At 61.9% G+C, this 26,310-nt stretch overlaps 3 protein-coding genes and 2 long non-coding RNA genes across 7 annotated transcripts in view; 2 read left to right on the forward strand and 3 right to left on the reverse strand.

The window, feature by feature from the left end:
- Nucleotides 1-124: 124 nt before the first annotated feature.
- On the reverse strand, nt 125-2,185 carry ANKRD39 (ankyrin repeat domain 39). Of its 2 annotated transcripts, none has more exons than XM_066337097.1 (4): nt 1,808-2,185; nt 1,547-1,650; nt 1,079-1,282; nt 125-890 (listed from the first exon to the last, which is right to left on the reverse strand). In XM_066337097.1, the coding sequence occupies exons 1-4, from the start codon at nt 1,938-1,940 to the stop codon at nt 753-755; spliced, it is 579 nt and encodes a 192-aa protein (XP_066193194.1). In that variant the 5' UTR covers nt 1,941-2,185; the 3' UTR covers nt 125-752. The 2 variants fall into 2 exon arrangements, with proteins under 2 accessions (XP_066193194.1, XP_066193193.1); XM_066337096.1 differs by having other exon boundaries at nt 1,448-1,650.
- An 854-nt stretch (nt 2,186-3,039) lies between these two features.
- On the forward strand, nt 3,040-4,066 carry LOC136372449 (uncharacterized). Its single transcript, XR_010745490.1, has 3 exons — nt 3,040-3,434; nt 3,505-3,883; nt 3,962-4,066. It is a non-coding gene; the product is annotated as an uncharacterized lncRNA (long non-coding RNA).
- On the reverse strand, nt 3,964-14,115 carry SEMA4C (semaphorin 4C). Its single transcript, XM_066337034.1, has 14 exons — nt 13,399-14,115; nt 11,419-11,567; nt 11,272-11,334; nt 10,615-10,713; nt 10,041-10,137; nt 9,852-9,968; nt 9,267-9,418; nt 8,440-8,615; nt 7,687-7,831; nt 6,614-6,836; nt 5,892-6,007; nt 5,657-5,814; nt 5,000-5,070; nt 3,964-4,902 (listed from the first exon to the last, which is right to left on the reverse strand). Exons 1-14 carry the CDS (start codon nt 13,637-13,639, stop codon nt 4,061-4,063), a joined length of 2,649 nt encoding a protein of 882 aa, XP_066193131.1. The 5' UTR covers nt 13,640-14,115; the 3' UTR covers nt 3,964-4,060.
- A 2,818-nt stretch (nt 14,116-16,933) lies between these two features.
- Nucleotides 16,934-17,503, reverse strand: LOC136372567 (uncharacterized). The gene is made up of 2 exons (XR_010745511.1): nt 17,368-17,503; nt 16,934-17,171 (listed from the first exon to the last, which is right to left on the reverse strand). It is a non-coding gene; the product is annotated as an uncharacterized lncRNA (long non-coding RNA).
- Nucleotides 17,046-26,310, forward strand: part of SNRNP200 (small nuclear ribonucleoprotein U5 subunit 200) — a 45,745-nt gene continuing 36,480 nt past the window's right edge. For both annotated transcript variants that reach the window (XR_010745510.1, XM_066337224.1), the window contains exons 1-7: nt 17,046-17,192; nt 17,359-17,522; nt 19,345-19,516; nt 21,067-21,259; nt 21,828-21,883; nt 23,563-23,661; nt 24,706-24,858. Coding sequence is in view for 1 of the 2 variants with exons in the window: in XM_066337224.1 (XP_066193321.1) it covers nt 17,148-17,192; nt 17,359-17,522; nt 19,345-19,516; nt 21,067-21,259; nt 21,828-21,883; nt 23,563-23,661; nt 24,706-24,858 (882 nt within the window). In the remaining variant the exon portion in view is untranslated. The remainder of the gene's footprint in view (nt 17,193-17,358; nt 17,523-19,344; nt 19,517-21,066; nt 21,260-21,827; nt 21,884-23,562; nt 23,662-24,705; nt 24,859-26,310) is intronic.

Below are 26,310 nucleotides of genomic sequence, written 5' to 3' on the forward strand. Positions count from 1 at the left end.
ACGATCAGTTCCTAGGTCCTTCCGTGGGGAGATTTTAGAAATAATAATAATAATTAATAATAATAATAATTAATAATTAATAATAAGCCAGGAAAAAAAAGCAAAAAAAAAAAAAAAAAGGAACAACAAAAAAACCACCTTTTTTATTAAATCTTCCTCTATGCAAATTCCTCCTTTTCCTCCCCTCCTCGGGAATTCCTATTTATTGTTCAGGTTTGATTTGTATTCTTGGGGAGCTCGGGCCCCGGGGGGAGGGGCGGGGGGGGCCGGGCCTCCCCCTCCCGGTTCTGCCCCTCCCCCTCCCTTCCCCTCCCCCCTCCCCCGGCTGTGAAACCCACCGTGGAATTTTTATTTCATGGGGTTTTTTTGAGGGGTTTTTTTGCCAGATGGGTTAATAAAAATTCTATATCTGTACCTGGCTGTGCTCGGTGCCCGTTACCGGCGGCGGGCGCTTTAAAGGACGCGGGGACTTTAAATCCCCCCCATCCGGGTTATTGGTCACCGCGAGGCTCCGCCCCCGGGGGACAGTGCGGGCGGTGATTGGCTGCGCTGCCAGAGGCGGGGCGGGACCACGGGGGAAAGGCGGGCGGTGATTGGCTGCGCTGCCCGAGGCGGGGCGGGACCACGGGGGAAAGGCGGGCGGTGATTGGTCCGGAGGGAGGGCAGTGGGCGGGGCGGCGGAACACGGAAATAGAAGCGGCGTGAGGCGGCGGTACCGGGACAGGGCCCGGGCTCGGTTCTCCCGTGTCCCCTCAGGTGTCCAGCAGGTCCCACACGGCCGGGTGGGCCCCGTCCCGCGGGCTGCGGCCCCGGGCATCGCGGAGGGCAGCCAGGGCCGGCCGGTGGCGCAGGAGGAGGGCGCAGAGCTCGCGGTGCCCCTGCTCAGCGGCCTGGGGGGGGGCACCGATGTCACCCCCGGGGGGACACGGCGACCCCCGTGCGCCCCACCCGATTCGGGCAGGGAGATCCCCCCGTACCCCCCACCTTGTCCGGGGGTCCCTCCATGCCCGCCATTCCCACCCCGAGCGGGGATTCCCCCGTGTCCCCACCCGGTACCGGGGTCTCCCCGTGTCCCCACCTTGTGCAGGCCGGTCCTGCCGTCGCTGTCGGTGGCCGCGGGGTCGGCGCCGTGTGCCAGCAGCAGCTCGGTGACAGCGCGGTGGCCGCAGTAGCAGGCGCGGTGCAGCGGGGTGGCCCCGCCGGGGGTGCGGGCGTCGCACGGAGCGCCCCGCTCCAGCAGCAGCCGGCACACCCCGAGGTGCCCGTTCCGGCTGGCGTAGTGCTGCGGGCACCGGGAGGCGGGTCAGGCTGCCCGGGAGCCCCGGGACAGGCTGGGACCCCAAAGACCCCCGTGCCGGGGCCGTGTACCCCGCCAGGTCAGGACCCCCGGGACCCCCGTACCAGGGCCGTGTACGCCGCCAGGTCAGGACCCCCGGGACCCCCGTACCAGGGCCGTGTACCCCGCCAGGTGAGGACCCCCGGACCCCCGTACCAGGGCCGTGTACCCCGCCAGGTGAGGACCCCCGGACCCCCGGGACCCCCGTACCAGGGCCGTGTACCCCGCCAGGTCGGGCTCCGCGGGGTCCCCGCGCCGCTCCAGCAGCTGCAGCACTCGCGCCTCGTCCCCGTCCCGCGCCGCCGCCCAAATCCCTGCGGGTAGCGGGCCGGGCTCAGACAGGGACCGAGCCCCGAGACCCCCGGGCCCTGCCCGAGGCCCTCCGGTACCGGGTACCCCTACCCGGAGTCCCCCGAGCTCCGGCGGTACCGGTAACCCGGCCCTCCCGCCCGCCCCCCGGACCCCCCGGACCCCGCTCGAAGTCCATCTCGGACAGACTCTGGTGCACGCTGGGCACGGCCACCCGGCCCGGGCAGCACGGAGCGGGCAGCGCCCCCCGCCCGGGGCAGCACGGGGCCGGCGGCGAGCGGCGACCACCGGCCATGGCGCCGACACTGAGGGGACGGGGCCGGGGAGGGCCGAGGGGAGGCGGAAAGGGCCGAAGGGAGGCGGAAAGGGCCGAGGGGAGGCGGAAAGGGCCGAGGGGAGGCGGAAAGGGCCGAGGGGAGGCGGAAAGGGCCGAGGGGAGGCGGAAAGGGCCTAAGTGGGCGGAAAAGGCCGAGTGAGGACGGAAAGGGCCGAAAGAGGATGACAGGGGCCGGGAAATGCCGAAGGAAGCCGAAGGAAGCCGAAGGAGCGGTGGTTCCGGCGCATGCGCACTCCCCACATCCCGCCCCCGCAGAGCTCCGGTGCCGCCGCCGGGGGGCGCCAGCGGCAGCACAAAGCCCCTTTTGGGGACCGGGGGTTGGTGTCTCCCCACCCGCCCAGTTCCGGGGCCCCCACGCCCCATCCCCATCAGCAAGGGCAGTCACGGGGCTCCGGGTCCCCGTGAGGAGGGCTCCCATCTTCCCAGGGATCACCCCCACACACCTCTGGGGTCCCCAAGCTCAGAGATGGGGGGTCCCGCGGCTCCCCCAGCAGCAGTGGGGGTCCCCCCACCCCGGTACTGGGGTGTCCCTGGGCTCCCCCTGCCCGGGCTGCCGTTCCCCCCGCTGCCCCGAGCCCGTTTCCCACGGCCCCGAGCCCGTTTCCTGCGGCTTTTCCCAGCAGAGGCTCCCCGGGGACCGGACGGGGGGAGCCCGGCGCTGCCCCGCGCCTGGGAACGGCTCCGCTTTGCCCTTTTTTAGCCCCGCTGCAGCTTTTTCCATGAGCTCAGCACCGGGGCTGGGAGAGGCCAGAACCCCCCGGAACTCCCGCGGGCGGCGCTTTGCAAAGGAGAGAGAGAGAGAGAAAAATCCCCCATTTGTTTTTGGGGGGTTTTTTTTGGTTTTTTTTTTTTTTTTTTTTTTAAGTCCTTTTATTATTAATATAAAAATACTCACGTATTTACAGCAAATAAATATATTTCGGTAACAAATAAATTACACTGGGTGGGGGGTTATACAAAAGGGGAGGGGGGCGTGCAGGGGAGGCGACAGGCGGGGAAAGGAGGGGACAAACAGCCAGGGCAGGGTGGGGACAGAGCCCTGGGACGGGGACACGGAGGGAAGGGGGTGGAGATAGAAAAATTGTCAGGAAGAAAAACCCGAAATCGGCCCAAAAAAACAACGTCCCGCGGCCACCGCCCCGGGCGGGCCCAGGGCCCGGGGGTGTCCCCAAGTCTGTCCCTCCAGGGGGACACGGTACCGAAGGCGGGGCGGTGACCGGGAGCAGCTGCGGGCACCGGGAGCCCGGAGTGACACGGTGGCACGGCTGGGGGACAGCGGTGTCCCCACGGTGCCAGGGTGACACCCCTGTCCCCGGGGCGGGTGCCAAAGTGACAATCCTGAACCCAAGGGTGGGTGCCAGGGTGGGAGCCCCACCCCAAGGCAGATACTGGTGTCAGGGTGACACTGCTGTCCCCACGGCGGGCACCAGTGCCAGCGTGTCGGTCCCCAAGGTGGACACTGGCACTGGGGTGACCATTCTATCCTCAGGGCAGTGGCTGGGGTGACACTGCTGTCCCCAAGGTGGACACTGGCACTGGGGTGACACTCCCGTTTCCAGGGTGCCTATTGGGGTGACACTGCTGCCACCAATGTGGGTGCTAGGGTGACCATCCTGTCCCCAAGGTGGGCACCACTGCCAGCATGTCGGACCCCAAAGTGGACACTGGCGCTGGGGTGACAATCCTGTCCTCAGGGCGGATGCTGTGGTGACACTGCTGTCCCCAAGATGGGTACTGGGGGGTGACACTGCTGTGCCCGGGGCAGGTACCGGTGTGACAATCCTGTCCCCAAGCTGGGTGCTGCTCCCAGGTGTCCATCTCCAGCCGTGTCCCGGTGCCAGGTGCCCGTCTGGCTCCAGGTGCCAAGGCCAGCAGTGTCCCCAGCCGTGTCCCGGTGCCGGGTGCCCATCCAGCTCCAGGTGCCAAGGCCAGCAGTGTCCCCAGCCGTGTCCCAGTGCCAGGTGCCTGTCCGGCTCCAGGTGCCAAGGCCAGCAGTGTCCCCAGCCGTGTCCCGGTGCCGGCAGCGCCGTGCCCGCCCCGCGGTGCCCGTGCCGGCGGCCGGAGCTGAGGTAGGCTGCTCACACGGACGACTCCTCGGGGTTGGAGTCGGGCAGGGGCTGGCGCTGCTGCAGCTTGCGCCGCAGCTCCTCGGCCAGGTCGGCGCAGGCCGGGCGCTCCTCGCTGCCCAGCGCCAGGCGGATGTAGCCGTTGGAGGCCGAGCCGCGCAGCGGGCCCAGGTGGATGCGGGTGGGCGAGTGCAGCGGCTGCCCGGGGATGGCGGCGGGCGGCGAGCCGGGCCCGGGGCCGCCGTTGCGGCAGCAGCCGCCGCCGGCCGTGCCGGCGTGGCCGGGCACGATCTTGAGCGAGCCGTCCGAGTAGTAATAACTGGACGGGTCCCAGAGCTTCTCGTCCGAGTCGGAGGCGGCGCTGGAGACGAAGCGCGGGCTGGGCGGCTCCTTGGGCAGCTCGATGGGGTACACCAGCGTGCTCTCGATGGCCTTGGCGCCCTTGCCCAGCTCGTGGCGCAGGCGGCGCCACAGCGACAGCACGGCCAGCAGCAGCAGCAGGCAGAGCGCGCCCAGGCACACGGCCAGCACCCACACCGCGCCCAGGCTCTCCGGCGGCGCCCGCGTCTCCAGCGGCGCCCCGGGGCCGGCCAGCACGGCCACGCGGTACTCCTGGGCGGGCAGGCGGGCGCCCTGCTCCTCGGCCAGGCAGCGGTACATGCCGCTGTGCTGCGCCCCCGCGCCCGGCACCACCAGCGCCCGCAGCCGCGCCTGCCCCAGCACCAGCACCTGCTCGGCCGCCAGCGCCCGGCCCTCGAAGGTCCACAGAGCCCGCGCCAGGTTGGAGCCCAGGCGGCACGTCAGCACCAGGTCCGTGCCCGCCACCACCGTCACGTTCTTGGGAGTGAGGGGCCCTGAGGGGACAGGGCGGTCAGCGGGGACGGGGGGGATCCGGGGGTGGGATGGGATCAGTGGGATGGGGACAGCTGTGTGGCACAATCAGGGTCTCACCTTGCTTGGCCACCTGAGGCACGGAGCAGGCACCAGTGTCGGAGCTCAGCAGGTCCTGCACCAGGTGGGACCTGGGGGAGGAGGGCACAGTGAGGGCACCGTGAGGGCGGGTCCTTGTGGTGTCCCCACCCTAGAGACCCCCAGGGATCACTGACCCCATCCCTGTCCCTGCACACACACCCCAAATCCCACCCTGGGGCCCTGCAGACACCCCAAATCCCACCCTGGGCCCTGGCAGTGCTGTCCAAAGGCTCCTGGAGCTCTGGCAGCCTCGGGGCTGTGCCCATTCCCTGGGCAGTGCCCAGCACCTTCTGGGGAAAGAACCTTTCCCCAAACCCACCCTGAGCCTGCCCTGGGTGCCATCACCATATCCCTGGTGCCGTCCCCATGTCCCTGTGCCATCCCGGTGTCCCCGGTGCTGTCCCAGTGTCCCCATGTCCCCGGTGTCCCTGGTGCTGTCCCAGTGTCCCCATGTCCCCGGTGTCCCCATGTCCCTGTGCCATCCCGGTGTCCCCGGGGCTGTCCCAGTGTCCCAGTGTCCCCATGTCCCTGTGCCATCCCGGTGTCCCCGGTGCTGTCCCAGTGTCCCCATGTCCCCGGTGTCCCCGGGGCTGTCCCGGTGTCCCCATGTCCCCGGTGTCCCCGGTGTCCCCGTACCCGTTGTGGCCGTCGGTGTGCACGCAGGCGCTGCCGTTGCGGCTCCAGGCGCAGTAGGGGTCCCGTGCCAGCACGCAGTCGGTGCAGGACTGGTAGCGCCCGCAGTCTGCCAGCGGCAGCTGGGCCACCTGCAAGCGGGACCCGGCGAACAGCAGCTTCTGCAGGGAGGGGACAGAGGTGAGGTGACGCCCCGGGTGACACCGTGGTGACACTGCCACCCCCACACCACGCTCACCTTGGTGCCCGCCAGCACCAGGCTCTCCACGGGCTGGGCCGGCTCGAACACCTGCAGCTCCTCCACCAGGTGGATGCGGGAGCCCAAATCCAGCGCCTTGTGCACCCACCCGTCACCTGCGGTGAGCACGGGGGGCACTCAGCGATGGGAACCCTGGGGGCTGTCCCCAGGGTGCCCTGTCCCCTCAGAGCCCTGTCCCCTCAGGGCCCTGTCCCCTCAGGGCCCTGTCCCCTCAGAGCCCTGTCCCATCAGGGCCCTGTCCCATCAGGGCCCTGTCCCCTCAGGGCCCTGTCCCCTCAGAGCCCTGTCCCTTGGTGCCCTGTCCCTTGGTGCCCTGTCCCCATGGTGCCCTGTCCCCATGGTGCCCTGTCTCCTTTTCCCCTGTCCCCTCAATGCCCTGTCCCTCAGTGTCCTGTCCTCTCTGTGCCCTGTCACCTCAATGTCCTGTCCTCGGTGCCCCCTGCCCCTGTGTCCTCTGGTGTCACCTGTGCCAATGAAGAGCACCTCGCAGGTGCCCCCATCCAGCCTGGCCATGCAGTACATGGCACCCTGTCCCCATAGCCCCACGTTCCCCGTGTCCCCAGCTGTCACCTGTGCCGATGAAGAGCACCTCGTAGGTGGCCCCGTCCAGCCCAGTGACACAGTGCACGGTACCCGGTCCCCATGGCACCCTGTCCCCTCAGGGCCCTGTCCCCATAGCCCCCCGTGTCCCCAGCTGTCACCTGTGCCGATGAAGAGCACCTCGTAGGTGGCCCCGTCCAGCGCGGTGACGCGGTGCACGGCCAGCTGGGTGAAGTTGGCGTCCCTCTTGAGCAGCAGCGGGCGGCCGCGCTGCGGGGGCACGGCCTCGTCCATCAGCGGGTGCTTCTTGGCGAAGTTGAGCGTGTTGTCGGGCAGCTCCAGGGAGCTGCCGAAGCCGTTCTGCCGGTGCCAGTCCGTGATGCACTGCGGGGCACGGGCCAGCGTCAGCCACGGCCACCGGGGAGGGACCCGCGGCCTCAGCAGGGCACGGGGGACCCCAATCCTGCTCAGGGGGCACAGGGGATCCCAAATCCCGCTCAGGGGTCACAGGGGATCCCAAATCCTGCTCAGGAGGGCACAGGGGATCCCAAATCCTGCTCAGGGGGCACAGGGGATCCCAAATCCTGCTCAGGGGGCACAGGGGGACCCCAATCCTGCTCGGGGGGCACCGGGGGATCCCAAATCCTGCTCAGGAGGGCACAGGGGGACCCAAATCCTGCTCAGGGGGCACAGGGGGACCCAAATCCTGCTCAGGGGGCACAGGGGGACCCAAATCCTGCTCAGGGGGCACAGGGGACCCCAATCCTGCTCAGGGGGCACAGGGGGACCCAAATCCTGCTCAGGGGGCACGGGGGACCCCAATCCTGCTCAGGGGGCACAGGGGACCCCAATCCTGCTCAGGGGGCACGGGGGACCCCAATCCTGCTCAGGGGGCACAGGGGGACCCCAATCCTGCTCAGGGGGCACAGGGGGACCCAAATCCTGCTCAGGACGGCACAGGGGATCCCCAATCCCTCTCAGGATAACAGAGATGGATCCCAACCTCTCAGGGGGCACCATCAGGAGCAGACACACCCCAACCCCTCAGGGGACACCCCCAGCCCCACAGACAGACCCCAGTCCCTCAGGGGACACCCCCAGCCCCACAGACAGACCCCAGACCCCTCAGGGGACACCCCCAGCCCCACAGACAGACCCCAGTCCCTCAGGGGACACCCCCAGCCCCACAGACAGACCCCAGCCCCCCCAGAGGCCCCCGCTGTGCCGCACTCACCGCGCCGGGCCGGGGGCTTGGCACCTCTCCCGAGTAGCGGCCCCATTTCTGCGCCTGCTCCCGGTATTCCTTGTAGGGCCCCTCAAAGGCCTTCTTCACCTCCAGGATGTGGTAGCGGCAGATGGCAGAGACGTCCACATCACCCCTGTGGGCACCGGGACAGGGACACCATGGGCACAGGGACAGGGCCACCGTGGGCACCATGGGCACCATGACAGGGGCACCATAGGTACCAGGACACAGCCACCATGGGCACAGGGAGAGGGTGACCATGTGCACTATGGACACCAGGACAGGGCCACTATGGGCAGCAGGACATAGCCACCATGGGCACCACAGGCATCAGGACAGGGCCACCACGTGCACAGGGACACAGGGACCATGATGACCATGAGAACAGGGAAAAAGCCAGCAGGGTTCCAGGACAGGGCGGGCAGGTGCACAGGGACAAGACCACCATGGGCACAGGGACAAGGCCACCATGGGCACAGGGACAAGGCCACCATGGGCACCATGGACACCAGGACAAGGCCACCACAGCCTCAGGACAGGGCGGGCAGGTGCACAGGGACAAGGCCACCATGATCTCCATGGGCACAGGGACAAGGCCACCATGGGCACAGGGACAAGGCCACCACAGCCCAGGACAGGGCCGGCAGGTGCACAGGGACAAGGCCACCACGGGCACAGGGACAAGGCCACCACGGGCACAGGGCGGGCAGCGCAGAGGGCACGGGCGGGGCGGGCACTGACCAGCGGGCCTGGAAGACGCCGAAGAAGGCGGTGTCCTGCCAGCGCGCCCCGGGCAGGGTGAACACGGCCTGCAGGCGGTTGAAGTGCAGCTGCTGCTCGGGCGCAGAGCACACCAGGCGTGCCTTCAGGAACGACGTCCACTTCTTCTGCAGCGTCCGCGCGCCGCCCACGTCCCCCTGTGCGGGGACAGGGACAGCGCTGTCACCCGGGCCACCACGGCACAGCCGCCATGGGCACTGCAGGCAGCAGGACATGGCCACCCTGGACACTGGGACACAGCCACCACGGATACCAGGACAGCAGGACAGGGACACTGCTGTCACCCGGGCCACCATGGGCACCCTGGGCATCGGGGCACAGCCACCATGGGCACCGCAGGCACCGTGACAGGGACAGCACTGTCACCCGGGCCACCACGGCATCATTATTATAAGGGAATTAGTAAAAATGCATTGGTTTAGTGATGATGATTGTTACGTGTTACATATGAAAAAATTAATGATAAGCGTGAATAATGGAATAATTAATAGAACAAATTAATGAAATAATTATCAATAGAATAATGAAATGATTAATAGAAATGCATTAATTTCATGAAAATTATAATAATGAAAATATTAGAAATATATTAGTTTCACAGTGACAATAATGAAAATATTAGAACTACATTAATGCCACGATGATAATAATGAAAACATTACCAGAAACGATGACAATAACAACAAAAACATCCCCTGCCATGCCTGCACTGCCCACACAATGCCCACCTCCCAGCCCTGAGAGAGCTCAGGGTGTGTCCCCAGGTGTCCCCAGGCGTGTCCCCGTACCTTGCAGACCCGTGCCACACGTGCCACCACCTGCTCGGCGTAGCAGTCGTACTCGACGGCGCGCTCGCTGAAGAAGAAGTAAACCTTGTCGTCGTCGCCGCTGCCGCTGCCCGCGCTCTCCGGCACGAACGCCGACGCCACGAAGTGGGGCTCTGCCAAACCGCGGGGTCACTGCCGTGCCCTGGCCCCTCACCGTGTCCCCTGCAGTGTCCCCTGGCCCCTGCCGTGTCCCCTGTGCCCTCCCTGTGCCCCCCGTCCCCTCCCGTGTCCCTGCCCCCTCACTGTGCCCGTCCCCTGCTGTGCCACCTATCCTCTCCCCACGTCACCTGTCCCCTCACCGTACCCCTGTCCCCTGCAATGTCCCTTGTCCCCTCCCCAGGCCCCCTGTCCCCTCACTGTACCGCTGTCCCCTGCCATGGCCCCTGTCCCCTCCCAGGCCCCCTGCCATGTCCCCATCCCCTCCCTGTCCCCTCACCATGCCCGTCTCCTCCCACGCCCCATCCCCTTCCCATGCTCCCTGTCCCCTCGCTGTCCCCTGTCCCCTCGCTGTCCCCTGTCCCCTGTCTGTCCCCTGTCTGTCCCCACCGTTGAGCCAGGAGGTGAGGTACTCAGTCTTCATGGAGTAGTGCGGGCCCAGGTTGCGCAGGATGACGGGCTCCGTGCCCAGGAAGTTGTTGAAGGTGGCCGAGTAGAGCTCCCCGTCTGTGAGGGAGGGGTTTAGGGGCAGTGCTGGGCACGGGGGGCACCCCCCAGGACCCCAGAGGTGTCACCTACCCACGATGAGGCCGGTGTGGCCCTTGGTGGGGTCGTAGGGACATTTCCCCTTGCCGTCCTCGAATGCCACCGGGTCCAGGGTGAAGCCGGACAGCTCCTGGGGGACACAAAGTCATGTCCCTCCCACCCAGACAGGCGCCAGGCACATGGACAGCCCTGCAGGTGACCCTCCTGGGGACAGGGACAGCCCTGGGACACCCCCCTGAGCACAGGGACAGCCCCTAAGGAGGGTCAGGGAGACCCCTGGATGAGCCATTAAGGAGACAGGGACAGCACTAAACGATCCTCCTGGGGACAGGGACATCTCTGGATGATGACCCCAGGGACAGGGACATTTCTAGATAACCCATTGTGGGGACAAGGACACCCATCCACGATCCTCTGGGACATCCTTGGACCACCCTGGGGACAGGGACCCCTTCAAGATGACCCATCTGGGACACCCCTGGTGTACAGGGGACAACCCTAACCTGCCCTGACAGACACAAAACCACCCTAAATGCCACCCCCTGGGGACAGGGCCACCAGGGCAGGGGGGCAGGTAGGGCCCCCGGGTTTTGGGGCCCCCACTCACGATGTAGGTGCACTTGGGCTGGAAGGCGTAGGTGCCGCAGGCGTACAGGTGGGAGCTGTTGTAGCTCTGCAGGAAGCGCACGTAGTTGAAGCAGTCGGTCTGGGAGGGGACACAGGGGACATTAACGGGGTGACAACACAGCCAGGGGGTCTGGGTGTGGGGACAAGGGAGGCAGCACGGGGACAGTGGCACAGTAAAGGGGTGAGGGTCCTGAGTGTGGGGACAAGGGACATGGCACAGGGATGACGGTCCCAGGTGTGAGGACAGCGGACACTGCACGGGGACAGCAGGGGGACAGTGGCACTGAGAAGGGAACAAAGTCTCAGGCACGGGACAGTGGTGTAGCAGAGGGCATGGGGACAGGGGACACGGCATGGGGACACTGGCACAGAACAGGGATAGGGGACAGAGGGCACTGCCACCACATGGGGACAGAGGGCATGACATGGGGACAGGGATGCTGGAGCAGGTACGGCACAGGTACAGTGACACTGACGCTGGTGCGACACAGAGACACAAGACATGGCACAGGGACACAGGGACAGTGACATTGACGCTGGTGTGACACAGGGACACAGGACATGACACAGGGACGCAGCACGGTGCCCCCTGAAGCTGGCACAGTGCCCCAAACCCCCCCAGCAGCCCCGTGCCCACCTGGTTGTTCTTGCCCTTCTGCACGCACTCCGCTTTCTTCTCCAGGGGCGCCTCCCAGGAGATCTGGGGGTGACAGAGGGGTCAGGGGCGGGGATGTCACCCCCCAGCCCTGACCCCCGCCAGGTTTGGGGTGCCCCGGGGCCTCACCGCCGCCTTGAGCTCCACGGAGCCGGTGGCCAGGGCGAAGACGGCCTCACGGGCGCCCACGTAGAGCAGCCCCTCGGCCTCGTCCAGCGTCAGCGTCAGGTAGTGTGACACCCCGCCCTGGGAGAAGCGCTTGGCCGCGTCCCGCAGCTCTGTGGGGACAGGGGACACTGCTGGGACACCGCAGCTCGGGGGGGACACTGCTGGGACCCCCCTGCAGCTCTGTGGGGACACTGCTGGGACACTACTGGGACACCGCAGCTCCTGGGGGACACTGCTGGGACCCCCCTGCAGCTCTGTAGGGACAGGGGACACTGCTGGGACACTGCAGCTGGGGGGGACACCACACTGGGACCCCCCTGCAGCTCTGTGGGGACACTGCTGGGGACACTGCTGGGACACCGCAGCTGTGTGGGAACAGGGGGACACAGTGCTGAGACCCCCCCTGCAGCTCTGCAGGAGCACAGGGACACCACGCTGGGACCCCCACCCACAGCTCTGCAGGAACTTGGGGACCCCGCCACGCAGCTCTGTGGGGACACGGGGACCCAGGGCAGGGACCCCCGCCCACGCCCCGCCCACGCTGGACCCCCCCCCGGGCCCCCCCGGAGCCCCCCGGCCCCGTGGCACACAAAGGTCCCTTTGTCACCAGCGGCGCCGGCCGAACACAGTGGCCTTTGCAGGGACCCCGCGCCCCCCCCGCGCCCCCCGGCCACCCCCGGGCCCGCAGAAAGGGACCATTGACGGGACAGCGCCGGGGGCCGGGCGGGGACAGGGACAGGGACAGGGACAGGGACTGGGGCTGGGACAGGGACTGGGGCTGGCACGGCACGGGGGCGGCACAGCCACAGGGGCACTGTGAGGGTGGGGGTCCTGGCTGTGGGGACAAGGGACATGGCACAGGGACACTGCACAGGGACAGTGGGCATGGGGACAAGGGACATGGCACAGGCATGGGGATGATGGTTCCAGGTGTGGGGACAGGGGACATGGCATGAGGACAGCAAGGGGACAGTGGCACAGCCACGGGACCAAAGTCTCAGGCATGGGACAGTGCCATAGCAGAGGGATGGGGTCTGGCATGGGGACAGGGGACACGGCATGGGGACACTGGCATGGGACAGGGATAGAGGACAGAGGGCACTGCCACCACATGGGGACAGGGGAATGTGGCACAGCATGGGGACACAGGGCATGGCACGGGGACAGGGACACTGGAGCTGGCACGGCACGGGGACACAGGGTGACAGCACAGGGCAGGGACACAGGCAGGGGACAAGAACAGAATCTCAGGGTCCTGGGCAGGACACAGGGACATGGCCGAGGGATGGGGACAGGGGACATGGCCGAGGGATGAGACAGGATGATGGCAGGGCGTGGGGACAGGAAACGGCAGAGGGATGGGACAAGGGACATGACAGACGGATGGGACGGGCAGTGGCAGGGCATGGGCACAGGGGACATGGAGGAGGGACAGGACAAAGGACCTGGCAGAGGGATGGGACAGGAGACATGACACAGAGGACACCACACAGGGGACAGGGATGGGACAGGGGACATGACACAGGGGACACCACACAGGGCACTGGGATGGGACAGGGGACATGACAAAAGCATGGGCAGGGGACATGGCAGAGAGATGGGGACAGGGGGTGGGGATGGGACAGGAGCTATGACACAGGGGACAAGGATGGGACAGGGGACAGGGCAGAGAGATGGGGACAGGGGACACAGCACAGGGCAGTGGCCCCCAGGCACTGGCACAGCGCTGGGAACACAGAGCATCAGCCCTGCTTGTCCCCACTACGTCCCCACAGACCCCAGTTTTGGGGACACCCACGCACCCCACAGCGCTGACAAACCCTGAGGGGAGGACAAAAGCCACCCGAGGGGGTGACGACAGCCACCACCACGTCACCCCACCGTGCCAAGGGACACAACCAACACCCCCCACCCCGCCCCCGAGCCCCCCCGGGCACTCACCCTCATAGGGGACAGTCCTCCTGGGCACAGCACTCCACGAAGCGCCCGCGGGGGTGGCAGCGGTGGCGGCGGCGGCGACGAGGAGCAGCAGCGCGGGCAGGGCCAGCGGCCGGCCGGGGGCCATGGCGGCGGGGCGGGGGACACACGGCGGGGTCCCTGCGGGGTGACACGGCCACGCCGGGGCCCCGTCAGCGCCGCGGGGCAGCGGCGTCACGCGGGCGGCGCGGGGACAAGGCGGCATTGAGGCAGCGCCGTCACGAGGTCGGGGGCACCCCGCGCCCCGAGGGGACACCCCGACCCACGGCCGCTCCTCCCCGCGGCTGAGCCCACGGAGCAGGAAACGGAGCCCGGCTTCTTCTCACACCTCCCACGTCCCGCCCGGGACCCCCGGTGCTCCGGGGCTGCCCCCGCCGCGCCCCGCTTTGCCGCTGCCCCGGGCCGGGCAGGATGCGGCCGGGAATTGTTCTGCCCCGGCCGGCGGGAAGCAGGAAGTTGGGGGGGCCCGGGGGGGTTCCCAGGGACGGCTCAGGAAGGATTTCCGGGAGGGTGGGGGGCCGGGAATGGCTCTGGGAATGGGGGACACCCCGGCCGGGCTTCCTGGGGCGGGGGCTGCGGGCGGCACGGGCACAGCTGGGGTGTCACGGGCACAGCTGGGGTGTCATGAGCACAACTGGGGTGTCACGGGCACAGCTGGGGTGTGATGGGCACAGCTGGGGTGTCACGGGCACAGCTGGGGTGTGATGGGCACAGCTGGGGCGCCATGGGCACAGCTGGCACGACACATTCACAAACGGGGTGTCACGGCCACAGCTGGGGTGCCAGAGGCTCATCTGGGGTGCCACGGGCACAGCTGGGGTGTCACTGGGAGAGTCGGGGTGCCACAGGCAAAGATGGGGTGCCCCGGGCATGGCCAGGGTGCCATGGGCACAGCCGGGGAGAAATCGGGGTGCCCCGGGCACAATCGGGGCGCCACACGAGTGGCCAAGCCGCCGCGGGCACGGCTGGGGTGCAACAGGCACATCTGGGCTGCAACAGGCACGGGGACAGGGACAAAAGCACAGCCGGGGTGCCACAGACCGCGGCCGTGGCCGCAGCGTCCTGGGCACCATCGGGGTGTCCTGGGCACGGCCGGGGTCCCCAGAGCGGGGACAGGCACCCCCGGGGTACCACAGGCAGGCCGGTGTCCCCCGGTGCCCGAGTGCGGCGCTGGACAGCCGGGAGTGCCCCGAGGGGCCTGAGGTGCCGCGGGCCCGGGCGGCGGGGGGTCCCCGCCTCGGTGCCACCCCGGTGTCCCCCGATGGTGTCACCCCGGTGTCCCCCGATGGTGTCACCCCGCGGTCCCCGGCACGCTGCCCGCCCATCCCGCGGTCCCCACGGCCGCACGCCCCCGCGCAGCCCCCTGCCCGTACCGTGGGGGGGGTTTCCCGGTGCACCGGCGGATCCCAGCGGCGGAGGGGGGGGTTCCGGCCCCCCCATCAACGGCAGTGAGGGGGGAGCCGGCGGCGATCCCCGGTACCGGGAGGAACAAAGCGCCTCCCCCCTCCTCCTCCTCCCGCCCCCGCGGCTCCGCCACAACAATACCGGGGCGGGGCGCGGGGGGCTCGCACTCACCTCAGGGCGCGGCGGCGGCGGCGGCGGGGCGGGAGGCGGCCGTGAGGGGCGGGGGGGCTCGGGGGGGCTCGGGGGGGCCCAAACCGGGGCGGCGGGCGGCGGGAGGCGGCGGCGGCGGGAGGCGGGGGCCCGGCGGGGCCCGGGCGGGGCGGCGGCGGGAGGCGGCGGAGCGGGGCGGGGGGCGCGGGGGGCGCGGGGGGGCCCGGCCGGGGCGCGGGAGGCGGGAGCGGCCGTGAGGGGCGGCGGGGAGCGCGCCGCGCGGCTCCGCGGGGCCCCGCCCCGCCCGTGACGTCACGGGACCCTCAGGGGAGGGGGGCGCGGGTCGGGTCGGGTCAGATCGGAACCGCTCGGGTCGGGTCGGGTCAGATCGGAACCGCTCGGGTCAGATCGGAACCGCTCGGGTCAGATCGGAACCGCTCGGGTCGGGTCGGGTCAAGTCGGAACCGCTCGGGTCAGCTCGGAACCGCTCGGGTCAGCTCGTACCCCGGGCCAGTCGGAACCGCTTGGCTCAGACCGGTTCGGAACCGCTCGGGTTTTACTGGAACCAGTTGGCTGACCCAGGCTCAGCCCAGCCCAGCCCGGCTCTGTTTGGGTCGGATCCAGAACCAGTCAACCCAGCTCAGCCCCACTGGCCTGGCTCGGCTCTACCAGGCTCGGCCCAGTGCGGAGTGTCCTGGTTGGGCTAAGCCCAGGCCAGACCACCTTAACCTGGTTTGGCTCAGCCCAGTTTGGTTTAACTCGGCTCAGCACAGCCCACTGGCCTGGCTCGGCTCGGCTCAGCCTGGTTTTACCCACCCCGGGTTGGCTCAGTTCAGCCCAGTTGAGCCCAGTTTGACAAAGCCCAGTTCAGTTATTTTCTTTTCGGGTCCCCAGTGCCATCCCCTGTGCCACCTCCTGTGCCACTCCCAGCGCCATCCTCGGTGCCATTCCTGGGATCCATCCCCAGGAGAGGACGAGGACGAAGCCCAGGTGTGCACCAGCCCAGCCGGGTCACCTCCAGGGACAGGACAAGTGACACGTGGTGCCATCCGTGCTGGGCACAGCCGAGCTGGCACGGCCGCCGGGCACTCTCCAGGCGCTGGCACCACGCTCCACTAATTAACGGGGCAGAGATAACGAGGGCACGCGCAGCGGGCGCCGCACCCGGCAGATGGCACCGAGCTGTCCCCAAAGCCAGCACCGAGGTGGCAGCGGGGACAGGGAGGCTCTGCCCGTGTCCCCTGTCACCTCTGTCACCCCGAAATGTGCAGGGACACAACCCTGTGTGGGCACTCTGAGACCCCCCAGTGTCCAGGGACCCCCTCATGGCCGGGTACCCCTCAATGTCCAGGGACCTCAAAGTGCCCAGGGACCCCCATTGCCCAGAGACCCCCCTGCCCAGGTGCCCCTCAACATCCAGGGACCCCCCAGTGCTCAGGGACCCTCCAATGCCCACGGACCCTCCCAATTCTCAGGGACCCCACAGTGCCCAGAGACGCCCTGAAGTGCCCAGGGACCCCCCAATACCCAGAGACCCCCATGCCCAGGTACCCCTCCGTGTCCGAGGACCATCCCAGTGCCCAGGGACCCCTTGGTACCCAGAGACCTCTCAATTCCCAGGGATCTCCTAATTCCCAGGGACCCCCAATGCCCAGTGAGGACAATGCGGGGGTGTCCGGAGCCCACCTTGGGGCACAGGGAGGTCCTTGGGGACAACTGGGGGGTGACCAGAGCCCCCCTTTGGGCACCACGTGTGGCCTCACCGGAAAGGGGTGTGGTCCGAGACGGGGCGTGGCCTCCGCATAAACAACCAATAGGAAGCGGCGCACTTCGCGCTGGCACCGCCCCCTGCCTCGCCTCGCTGCGTTCGAACACTCAGGCGCTCAAACGTCAATCAAAGGGTAGCGGGCTGGCGGCCTGACCAATCACAGGCAGAGCTCGGTGTGGGGGCGGGATTTAGTGGATATCTACCAATCAGAAGAAGCAGTAGGCGGAGCCTCTCTCCCGGCCTCAAGCGCACTTCCAGGTCGCGCCGCCGTTTCCGCCTGACCCGGAAGTTCTCCTGCGGGAGTTTCCGGTGCGGCTGCGGCGCGGGCTCCTCAGGCCCCGCTCCGGTTCCCGGCCTCGCTCCCGTTCCCGGCCCCACTTCTGGTGCAGCCATGGCGGACGTGACCGCCCGTAGCCTGCAGTATGAGTACAAGGCGGTGAGTGCGGGCCCGGTGCCCTGAACCTCCCTCCGTTACCGTGAACCCATCCCGGTACCGTTAGCTCCCTCCAGGCCAGTTTTGGGACCCCAGTGCCTTCCCCCAGCCCCATTTCCGTGGCGCTCTCCCTCACGCCGTGTCCCCTTTTCCCCGTTTCTCCCCCCAGAACTCGAACCTGGTGCTCCAAGCCGACCGCTCGCTGATCGACCGCACCCGGCGCGATGAGCCCACGGGGGAGGTGCTGTCCCTGGTGGGGAAACTCGAGGGGACTCGCATGGGGGACAAGGCCCAGAGGACCAAGCCCCAGATGCAGGAGGAGAGAAGGGCCAAGTGAGTGGAGTTATCCCTGGGAATGCTCATCCCGGGATAACGGGACTGGGGGGAGCTGGGAGAGGTTGGTGGTTCTGCTTGGCTTTGGATGCCTGATTTTTCCAAGAACACTGGATTCTGGTGCCTAATTTCCCGGGAAAGTTGCTCTTCCTGGTTTCAGATATCCCAGGAAATCTGCTTTCCTGGTACCAAACTTTCCAGGAAATTTGCTTTTCCTGGTGCCCTGTTTCCCACAAAACTTGGTGTTCCTGGTGCCCAATTCCCTTGTCCCAGTTGCCTCCCCTGGACAAGCTCAGCAAGACTCCCAGGCTGAAAATATCCCAGGAAATTTGCTTTCCCTGGCTCCTAATTTCCCAGGAAAGCTGCTTTCCCTCGTTCCTGATTTCCAAAGAAAGTTGCTTTTCCTGGTGTTTAATTTCCCAGGAGATTTGCTTTCCCTGGCTCCTAATTTCCCAGGAAAGCTGCTATTCCTGATGGTGAATTTCCAAGGAAAGCTGCTTTTCCTGTTACCCAATTTCCTGAGAAACCTGCTTTTCCTGGCACCAGATTTCCTAGGAAAGCTGCTTTTCCTGGTGCATCGAGATCCCAACACCTCAACTAAACCCTGGCCCCAGTGCCACATCCAGTCTGTCCTTAAACACATCCAGGGGTGGTGACTCCACCTCCTCCCTGGGCAGGACATTCCAGTATTTAATCACTTTTTCCAAAGAAACTTCTTCCTGAAATCCAGCCTGAATTCCCCTTGGCACAGCTCGAGGCCGTGTCCTCTGTTCTGTCAGTGCTGCCTGGAGAAAGGGACCAGCCACAAACCCCCGAGACCCCTGGACCCTGAATCTCCTCCTTCAGGGGCTGTGGGGAGTGACAGGGTCACCCCTGAGAGTGACAGGGTCACCCCTGAGAGTGACAGGGTCACCCCTGAGTCTCCTTTTCTCCAGGATGAGCAGCCCCAGCTCCCTCAGCCATTCCTCACGGGGTTTGTGTTTCCAGCCCCTCACCAGCCTTGCTGCCTCCTCTGGACGGGCTCAAGGGTCTCAATGTCCACCCTAAACTAAGGGGACAGAGCTGGACACAGCCCTCAGTGTCCATCCAGAACTGAGGGGACAGGACTGGACACAGCACTGGACACAGCACTCAGTGTCCACCCTAAACTGGACACAGCCCTCAGTGTCCATCCAAACTGGACACAGCCCTCAGTGTCCACCCTAAACTGGACACAGCCCTCAGTGTCCATCCAGAACTGAGGGGACAGGACTGGGCACAGCACTGGACACAGCCCTCAGTGTCCATCCAGAACTGGACACAGCCCTCAGTGTCCACCCTAAACTGGACACAGCCCTCAGTGTCCATCCAGAACTGAGGGGACAGCACTGGACACAGCCCTCAGTGTCCATCCAGAGCTGGACACAGCACCCCGTGTCCATTGAGAACTGAGGGGACAGGACTGGACACAGCCCTCAGTGTCCATCCTGAACTGAGGGGACAGGACTGGACACAGCCCTCAGTGTCCATCCTGAACTGAGGGGACAGGACTGGACACAGCCCTCAGTGTCCATCCTGAACTGAGGGGACAGGACTGGACACAGCCCTCAGTGTCCACCCTAAACTGGACACAGCCCTCAGTGTCCATCCTGAACTGAGGGGACAGGACTGGACACAGCACTGGACACAGCCCTCAGTGTCCATCCAGAATGGACACAGCCCTCAGTGTCCCCCCCAAACCGGACCCAGCCCCGTGGTGTGGCCTCCCCCGTGCCCAGGACAGTGTCCCGGTGACCCCGCTGGCCGCAGCACTCCCCATTCCCGTGTTCCCTGTGTGTCCCAGGAGGAGGAAGAGGGACGAGGACAGGCACGACATCAACAAGATGAAGGGCTACACGCTGCTGTCCGAGGGCATCGACGAGATGGTCGGCATCATCTACAAACCCAAGACCAAGGAGACGCGGGAGACCTACGAGGTGCTGCTCAGCTTCATCCAGGCTGCCCTGGGCGACCAGGTGAGGCTGGGCTCAGCCCTGGGCCTGGGGCTTCTCCTCTGGGCTGGGGGGTCACCCCGTCACCCCACGGGGTGAGCGTGGGGTGGGAATGACCCTGAAGCTGGCCAAGTCCCACCATGGGTGGGGATGTTCTCCACTGGGTCAGGGGGCTCCAGCCTGGCCTTGGGCACCCCCAGGGGCAGCCACAGCTTCTCTGGGAATTCCAGCCCTGCCTTCCCCAAAATCCCATCTAAACCCACACACAGAATCCCAGAATGGTCTGGGTTGGAAGGGACCTTAAAGCTCATCCCTGCCACAGGCAGTGACATTTCCCACTGTCCCAGGGGGCTCCAGCCCGGCCTGGGACACTCCCAGGGGTCCAGGGATGTCCCATTTCCCCCATGGACACTGTTCCTTGGCTTTCCACGGACACATTTCCCCTCTCTTGGTGCCGTTCCCACTCGGAGCCACCTTTTGGTTCTCACAAACCCTCGGGATGGGAATTCCCTGTCCTGGATGGGAACTCCCATTTTGGCATGGGAATCCTTGTCCTGGCTGGGAATTCTGTGTCCTGCCTGGGAACTCCTTTTTTGGGATGGGAATTCCCTGTCCAGGCTGTTAATCTCTTTCTGGGATGGGAATCCCCTTTCTCGGATGGAATTCCCTGTCAGAATTCCCTTTTTGGGATGAGAATCCCTCCTGTCTGGGAATTCCCTTTTTGGGATGGAAATCCCTGTCAGAATTCCCTGTCCTGGCTGGAATTCACTTCCTGGGCTGGAAGTCCCTCTCAGAATTCCCTTTTTGGGACGGAATTCCCTTTCCTGTCTGTTAATCCCTTCCTGGGCTGGAAACCCCTGTCAGAATTCCCTGTCCTGGCTGTTAATCCCTTTCTGGGCTGGAAACCCCTGTCAGAATTCCCTGTCCTGTCTGGAATCCCCTCCTGGGCTGGAAACCCCTGTCAGAATTCCGTTTCCTGTCTGTTAATCCATTCCTGGGCTGGAAACCCGTGTCAGAATTCCCTGTCCTGTCTGGAACCCCCTCCTGGGCTGGAAACCCCTGTCAGAATTCCCTGTCCTGTCTGTTAATCCCCTCCTGGGCTGGAAACCCCTGTCAGAATTCCCTGTCCTGTCTGTTAATCCCTTTCTGGGCTGGAAACCCCTGTCAGAATTCCCTGTCCTGGCTGTTAATCCCTTTCTGGGCTGGAAACCCCTGTCAGAATTCCCTGTCCTGGCTGGAACCCCCTCCTGGGCTGGAAACCCCTGTCAGAATTCCGTTTCCTGTCTGGAATCCCCTCCTGGGCTGGAAATCCCTGTCAGAATTCCCTGTCCTGGCTGTTAATCCCTTCCTGAGATGGAAATCCCTGTCAGAATTCCCTTTTTGGGACGGAATTCCCTTTCCTGTCTGTTAATCCCCTCCTGGGCTGGGAACCCCTGTCAGAATTCCCTGTCCTGTCTGTTAATCCCTTCCTGAGATGGAAATCCCTGTCAGAATTCCCTGTCCCGTCTGGAACCCCCTCCTGGGCTGGGATCCCCTCCAGCCTGCCAGCCTGCAGTGCCCCATGCCGTCCCCAGCCCCGGGACATCCTGTGTGGGGCAGCAGACGAGGTGCTGGCCGTGCTGAAGAACGAGAAGCTGCGGGACAAGGAGCGGCGCAAGGAGGTGGAGCTGCTGCTGGGCCCCACGGACGACACGCGCTACCACGTGCTGGTCAACCTGGGCAAGAAAATCACCGACTACGGCGGGGACAAGGACATCCAGAACATGGGTACGGGGCTGGGGGGGTTTGGGGATTTTTTGGGATTTTTTTTGGAATTTTTTGGGGATTTTTGGGGGGATTTTAAGGGATTTTTTCGGATTTTTTTGTGGGTTTTCGGTGATTTTTTGGGGATTTTTTTATTATTTTTGATTTTTTTTTTTTTTTAATTTTTGGGGGGATTTTCGGTGATTATTTTATTTTATTTTTTTTTCAGATTTTTAGGCGGGTTTTAAGGGAATTTTCTTCTGATTTTTTGGGGGGGGGGTTTGGTGATTTCTTAAATTTTTTTCTTTTTCAGATTTTTTTTTTATTTTTGTTTTTCAGTTAATTTTTTGTCTTTTTTCCCCCCTCTATTATAAGGGGGTTTTTTTCTGATTTTTTGGGGGGACTTTAAGTGATTTTTTGGGGGGTTTTTTTCTGGTGGATTCCATGCTGAATTTCCAGGAATTCCAGGTGAATCCCAGGGTTATTCCTGGTGAATCCCAGGGTTATTCCTGTTAATTCCTGGTGAACTCCATGCTGAATTTCCAATAATTCCGGATGAATCCCCAATGATTTCCATGCCCTGTCCCTGCAGATGACAACATCGACGAGACCTACGGGGTGAACGTGCAGTTTGAGTCTGATGAGGAGGTACCAGATGGGATGGGGCTGCCCTGGAGAGTCCATTCCCTATGGGACAGCTCCTCCCTTGTCCCTTTATCCCAGTTCCTTTATCCCAGTTCCTTTATCCCAGTTCCCTTCATCCCAGTTCCCTTCATCCCACATCCCGTTTTCCTTCATCCCATTTTCCTGCTGGCTCCTCATTAATCCCATTTTCCTTCATCCCACATTCCTCTCTCCCATTTTCCCTCTGTCCCATTTATCCCATTCCCCATTTATCCCATTCCCCATTTATCCCATTCCCCATTTATCCCATTCCCCATTTATCCCATTCCCCATTTATCCCATTCCCATTTATCCCATTCCCCATTTATCCCATTCCCCATTTATCCCATTCCCCATTTATCCCATTCCCCATTTATCCCATTCCCCATTTATCCCATTCCCCATTTATCCCATTCCCCATTTATCCCATTCCCCATTTATCCCATTCCCCATTTATCCCATTCCCCATTTATCCCATTCCCCATTTATCCCATTCCCCATTTATCCCATTCCCCATTTATCCCATTCCCCATTTATCCCATTCCCCATTTATCCCATTCCCCATTTATCCCATTCCCCATTTATCCCATTCCCCATTTATCCCATTCCCCATTTATCCCATTCCCCATTTATCCCATTCCCCATTTATCCCATTCCCCATTTATCCCATTCCCCATTTATCCCATTCCCCATTTATCCCATTCCCCATTTATCCCATTCCCCATTTATCCCATTCCCCATTTATCCCATTTCCCATTTATCCCATTTTCCTCCGTCCCATTTTTTAATCCCATTTTCTTTTAATCCCCTTTCCCTTTATCCCATTTTTAATCCCATTTCCCTCCTTGGACCCCATTTATCCCATTTTCCTTTATCCCCCATTCCTCTGTCCCATTTTCCTCCTGGCTCCTCGTTTATCCCGTTTTCTTTCATCCCATTTTCCTCCTGGGACCATTTTTATCCCTTTTTCCCATTTTCCTTTTTCCTATTTTCTTTAATCTCATTTTCCTTTATCCCATTTTCCCTCTCTCCCGTTTTCCTCCTCATTCCCCATTTATCCCATTTCCCTTTATCCCATTTTTATCCCATTTTCCCCAGGAAAAGGGGATTTTTGTGTCTCAGTCCCAGGGGAACCTTTGGGATCCTTTGGGAGAAACTGGAATAAAAATGGGATTGGGAAGTGCCTGGAAACCTTCCCTGGGATTGGGATTGGCAGGGAATGGGGGGAAAATGGGATTTTATTGGGGGGAAAAAAGAGATTTTGGAAGGAAAAGAGTGTAAAAATGGGCTTTTTGGGGAAAAGAGGGGAGAAAATGGGAATTTTAGAAGGAAAAAAAAGGATTTTTAGAAGGCAAAGGGGGTAAAATGGGATTTTTTTTTTTTGATGGAAAAAAATGGTATTTTTGCATGGAAAAGGGGGTAAAAAATGGGATTTTTTGGATGGAAAAGGGGGTAAAAAATGGGATTTTTTGGATGGAAAAGGGGGTAAAAAATGGGATTTTTGGGGCGGAAAAAACGTGATTTTTGGATGGAAAAACGGGATTTTGGAAGGAAAACGGGGGAAAAAAGGGATTTTTATATAGAACAAAGGGATTTTTGGGCGGCAGAGATTAAAAAGGGGATTTTTGGGAGGCAGAGGGGGAACTCTGTGGCTTTGTCCCCAGGAGGGGGACGAGGACATTTACGGGGAGGTTCGGGACGAGGCCTCGGACGATGACCTGGAGGGGGACGAGGCCGTGGTCCGCTGCACGCTGTCAGCCAACGTGAGTGGGGGATATTCCAGGGATTTGGGGAATTCTGGGGGATTCCTGGGGAATTTCGGGAATTCTGGAGGGATTTCCTGGAGAATTCGGGGGGGTTTCCCAGGAATTTGGGGAATTCTGGGGGTTTTCCAGGGGAATTTTGGGAGGGGTTTCCAGGGAATTTTGGGAATTCAGAGGGTTTTCCTGGAGAATTTGGGTCTTCTGGGGGATTTCCCAGGAATTTCAGGAATTCCGGGTGGATTTCCCAGGAATTTTGGGAATTCTGGAGGGATTTCCAGGGGAATCTTGGGGGATTTCCCAGGAATTTGGAGACTTCTGGATTTTTTCCTGGAGAATTTCAGGAATTCTGGGGATTTTCCAGGGGAATTTCAGGAATTCTGGGGGTTTTCCTGGAGAATTCTGGGAATTCTAGCCTCAAACACAACAGGGTTTTGGGGCTTTCCCAGAATGTTCGTGTGACACCTGAAAATTCCTGGGGATTTTTCCCAGGTTTTGTCCCTGTGCCACCCCAAATCCTGGCTCCAAACCCAGGAGAATTATGGGAATTTTATGGGATTTTTATGGGATTTCTTTTGATTTTTATGGGATCTTTATGAGATTTTTTGGGGGATTTCATATCCCTAATCATTCCCAAACCCCAAAAATGATGGGAATTGTTGGGATTTTCCAGCTGGTGGCAGTTGATGAGCTCCAAGGAGAAAGAGCTGCACCCTCAGGACATCAAAACCCTGGGGATAATGGGGCTTTAATGGGATTTTAATGGGGATTTTTAATAGAGATTTTGGGGATTTTTGGGGATTTTAATGGAATTTTTGGGGGGTTTCCTGTGCCAAACCCCAAAATAATGGGAATTGTTGGGATTTTCCAGCTGGTGGCAGCTGATGAGCTCCAAGAAGGAGCTGCATCCTCAAGACATCGAACCCCTGATAATAATGGGATTTTTTTTTGGATTTTAGTGGGATTTTTATGGGGTTTTGGGGGGGATTTCCTATCCCTAACCATTCCCAAAGCCCCAAAATAATGGGAATTGTTGGGATTTTCCAGCTGGTGGCCGCGGGGGAGCTGATGAGCTCCAAGAAGAAGGACCTGCACCCTCGGGACATCGACGCCTTCTGGCTGCAGCGGCAGCTGAGCCGCTTCTACGACGACGCCATCGTGTCCCAGAAAAAGGCTGACGAGGTCCTGGAGATCCTCAAGGTCTGTGGCCTGTGGGTCCTCGGCATTTGGGAGGATTCTCCCTAAAAAAAAAATCAGGAATTTGGTTCTAAAGTCACGTAGAAGGGTTTTGGGGCGTTGGGTGGAGTTTTGGGTCGGGAATTCTCAATTATTCCCGAGGGATTTGGGGTGATTTTTCCTGGGAATTCCTCATCCTGGGGCTCTGTCCCCTCCTGATTCCTGGAAAAATGGGAATTTGGGGAGATCCTCAATGTCTTTGACCTTTGGATCCTTGGGATTTGGGAGGATTCTCCCTAAAAAAAATCAGGAATTTGGTTCTAAAGTCATGTAGAAGGGTTTTGGGGCGTTGGGTGGAGTTTTGGGTGGGGAATTCTCAATTATTCCCGAGGGATTTGGGGTGATTTTTCCTGGGAATTCCTCATCCTGGGGCTCTGTCCCCTCCTGATTCCTGGAAAAATGGGAATTTGGGGAGATCCTCAATGTCTTTGACCTTTGGATCCTTGGGATTTGGGAGGATTCTCCCTAAAAAAAATCAGGAATTTGGTTCTAAAGTCATGTAGAAGGGTTTTGGGGCGTTGGGTGGAACTTTGGGTGGGGAATTCTCAATTATTGCCGAGGGGTTTGGGGTGATTTTTCCTGGGAATTCCTCATCCATGGGCTCTGTCCCCTCCTGATTTCCATGGTTTTTTTGGGGAAAAATGGGAATTTGGGAAGTTTGGGTTGGTTTAAATCAGGAATTTCCCTCAGAGCTGGTGTTTAAAGACAATTTTGTGTTGGGCTGGGTTGGGAATTCCCAATTATTCCCAAGATTTTGGGGTGATTTTTCTTGGGAATTCCTCATCCTTGGGCTCTGTCCCCTCCTGATTCTTGGAAAAATGGGAATTTGGGGAGATCCTCAATATCTTTGACGTTTGGATCCTCGGGATTTGGGAGGATTCTTTCAAAAAAAAAAAAAATCAGGAATTTGGCTCCAAAGTCATGTAGAAGGGTTTTGGGGTGTTGGGTGGAGTTTTGGGTCGGGAATTCTCAATTATTCCCGAGGGATTTGGGGTGATTTTTTTCCTGGGAATTCCTCATCCTGGGGCTCTGTCCCCTCCTGATTTCCATGGTTTTTTTGGGGAAAAATGGGAATTTGGGAAGTTTGGGTTGGTTTAAAGCAGGAATTTCCCTCAGAGCTGGTGTTTAAACACAATTTTGGGTTGGGCTGGGTTGGGAATTCCCAATTATTCCCGAGGGATTTGGGGTGATTTTTCCTGGGAATTCCTCATCCTGGGGCTCTGTCCCCTCCTGATTCCTGGAAAAATGGGAATTTGGGGAGATCCTCAATGTCTTTGACCTTTGGATCCTCGGGATTTGGGAGGATTCTCCCTAAAAAAAATCAGGAATTTGGCTCCAAAGTCATTTAGAAGCATTTCATGATTTGAAATGGAATTTTTGGCCCGTTGGGTTGGGCTGGTTGGGAATTCCCAATTA

The sequence above is a fragment of the Sylvia atricapilla genome, chromosome 28 (assembly GCF_009819655.1).
Source record: "Sylvia atricapilla isolate bSylAtr1 chromosome 28, bSylAtr1.pri, whole genome shotgun sequence".
NCBI classification, from domain to species: domain Eukaryota; kingdom Metazoa; phylum Chordata; class Aves; order Passeriformes; family Sylviidae; genus Sylvia; species Sylvia atricapilla.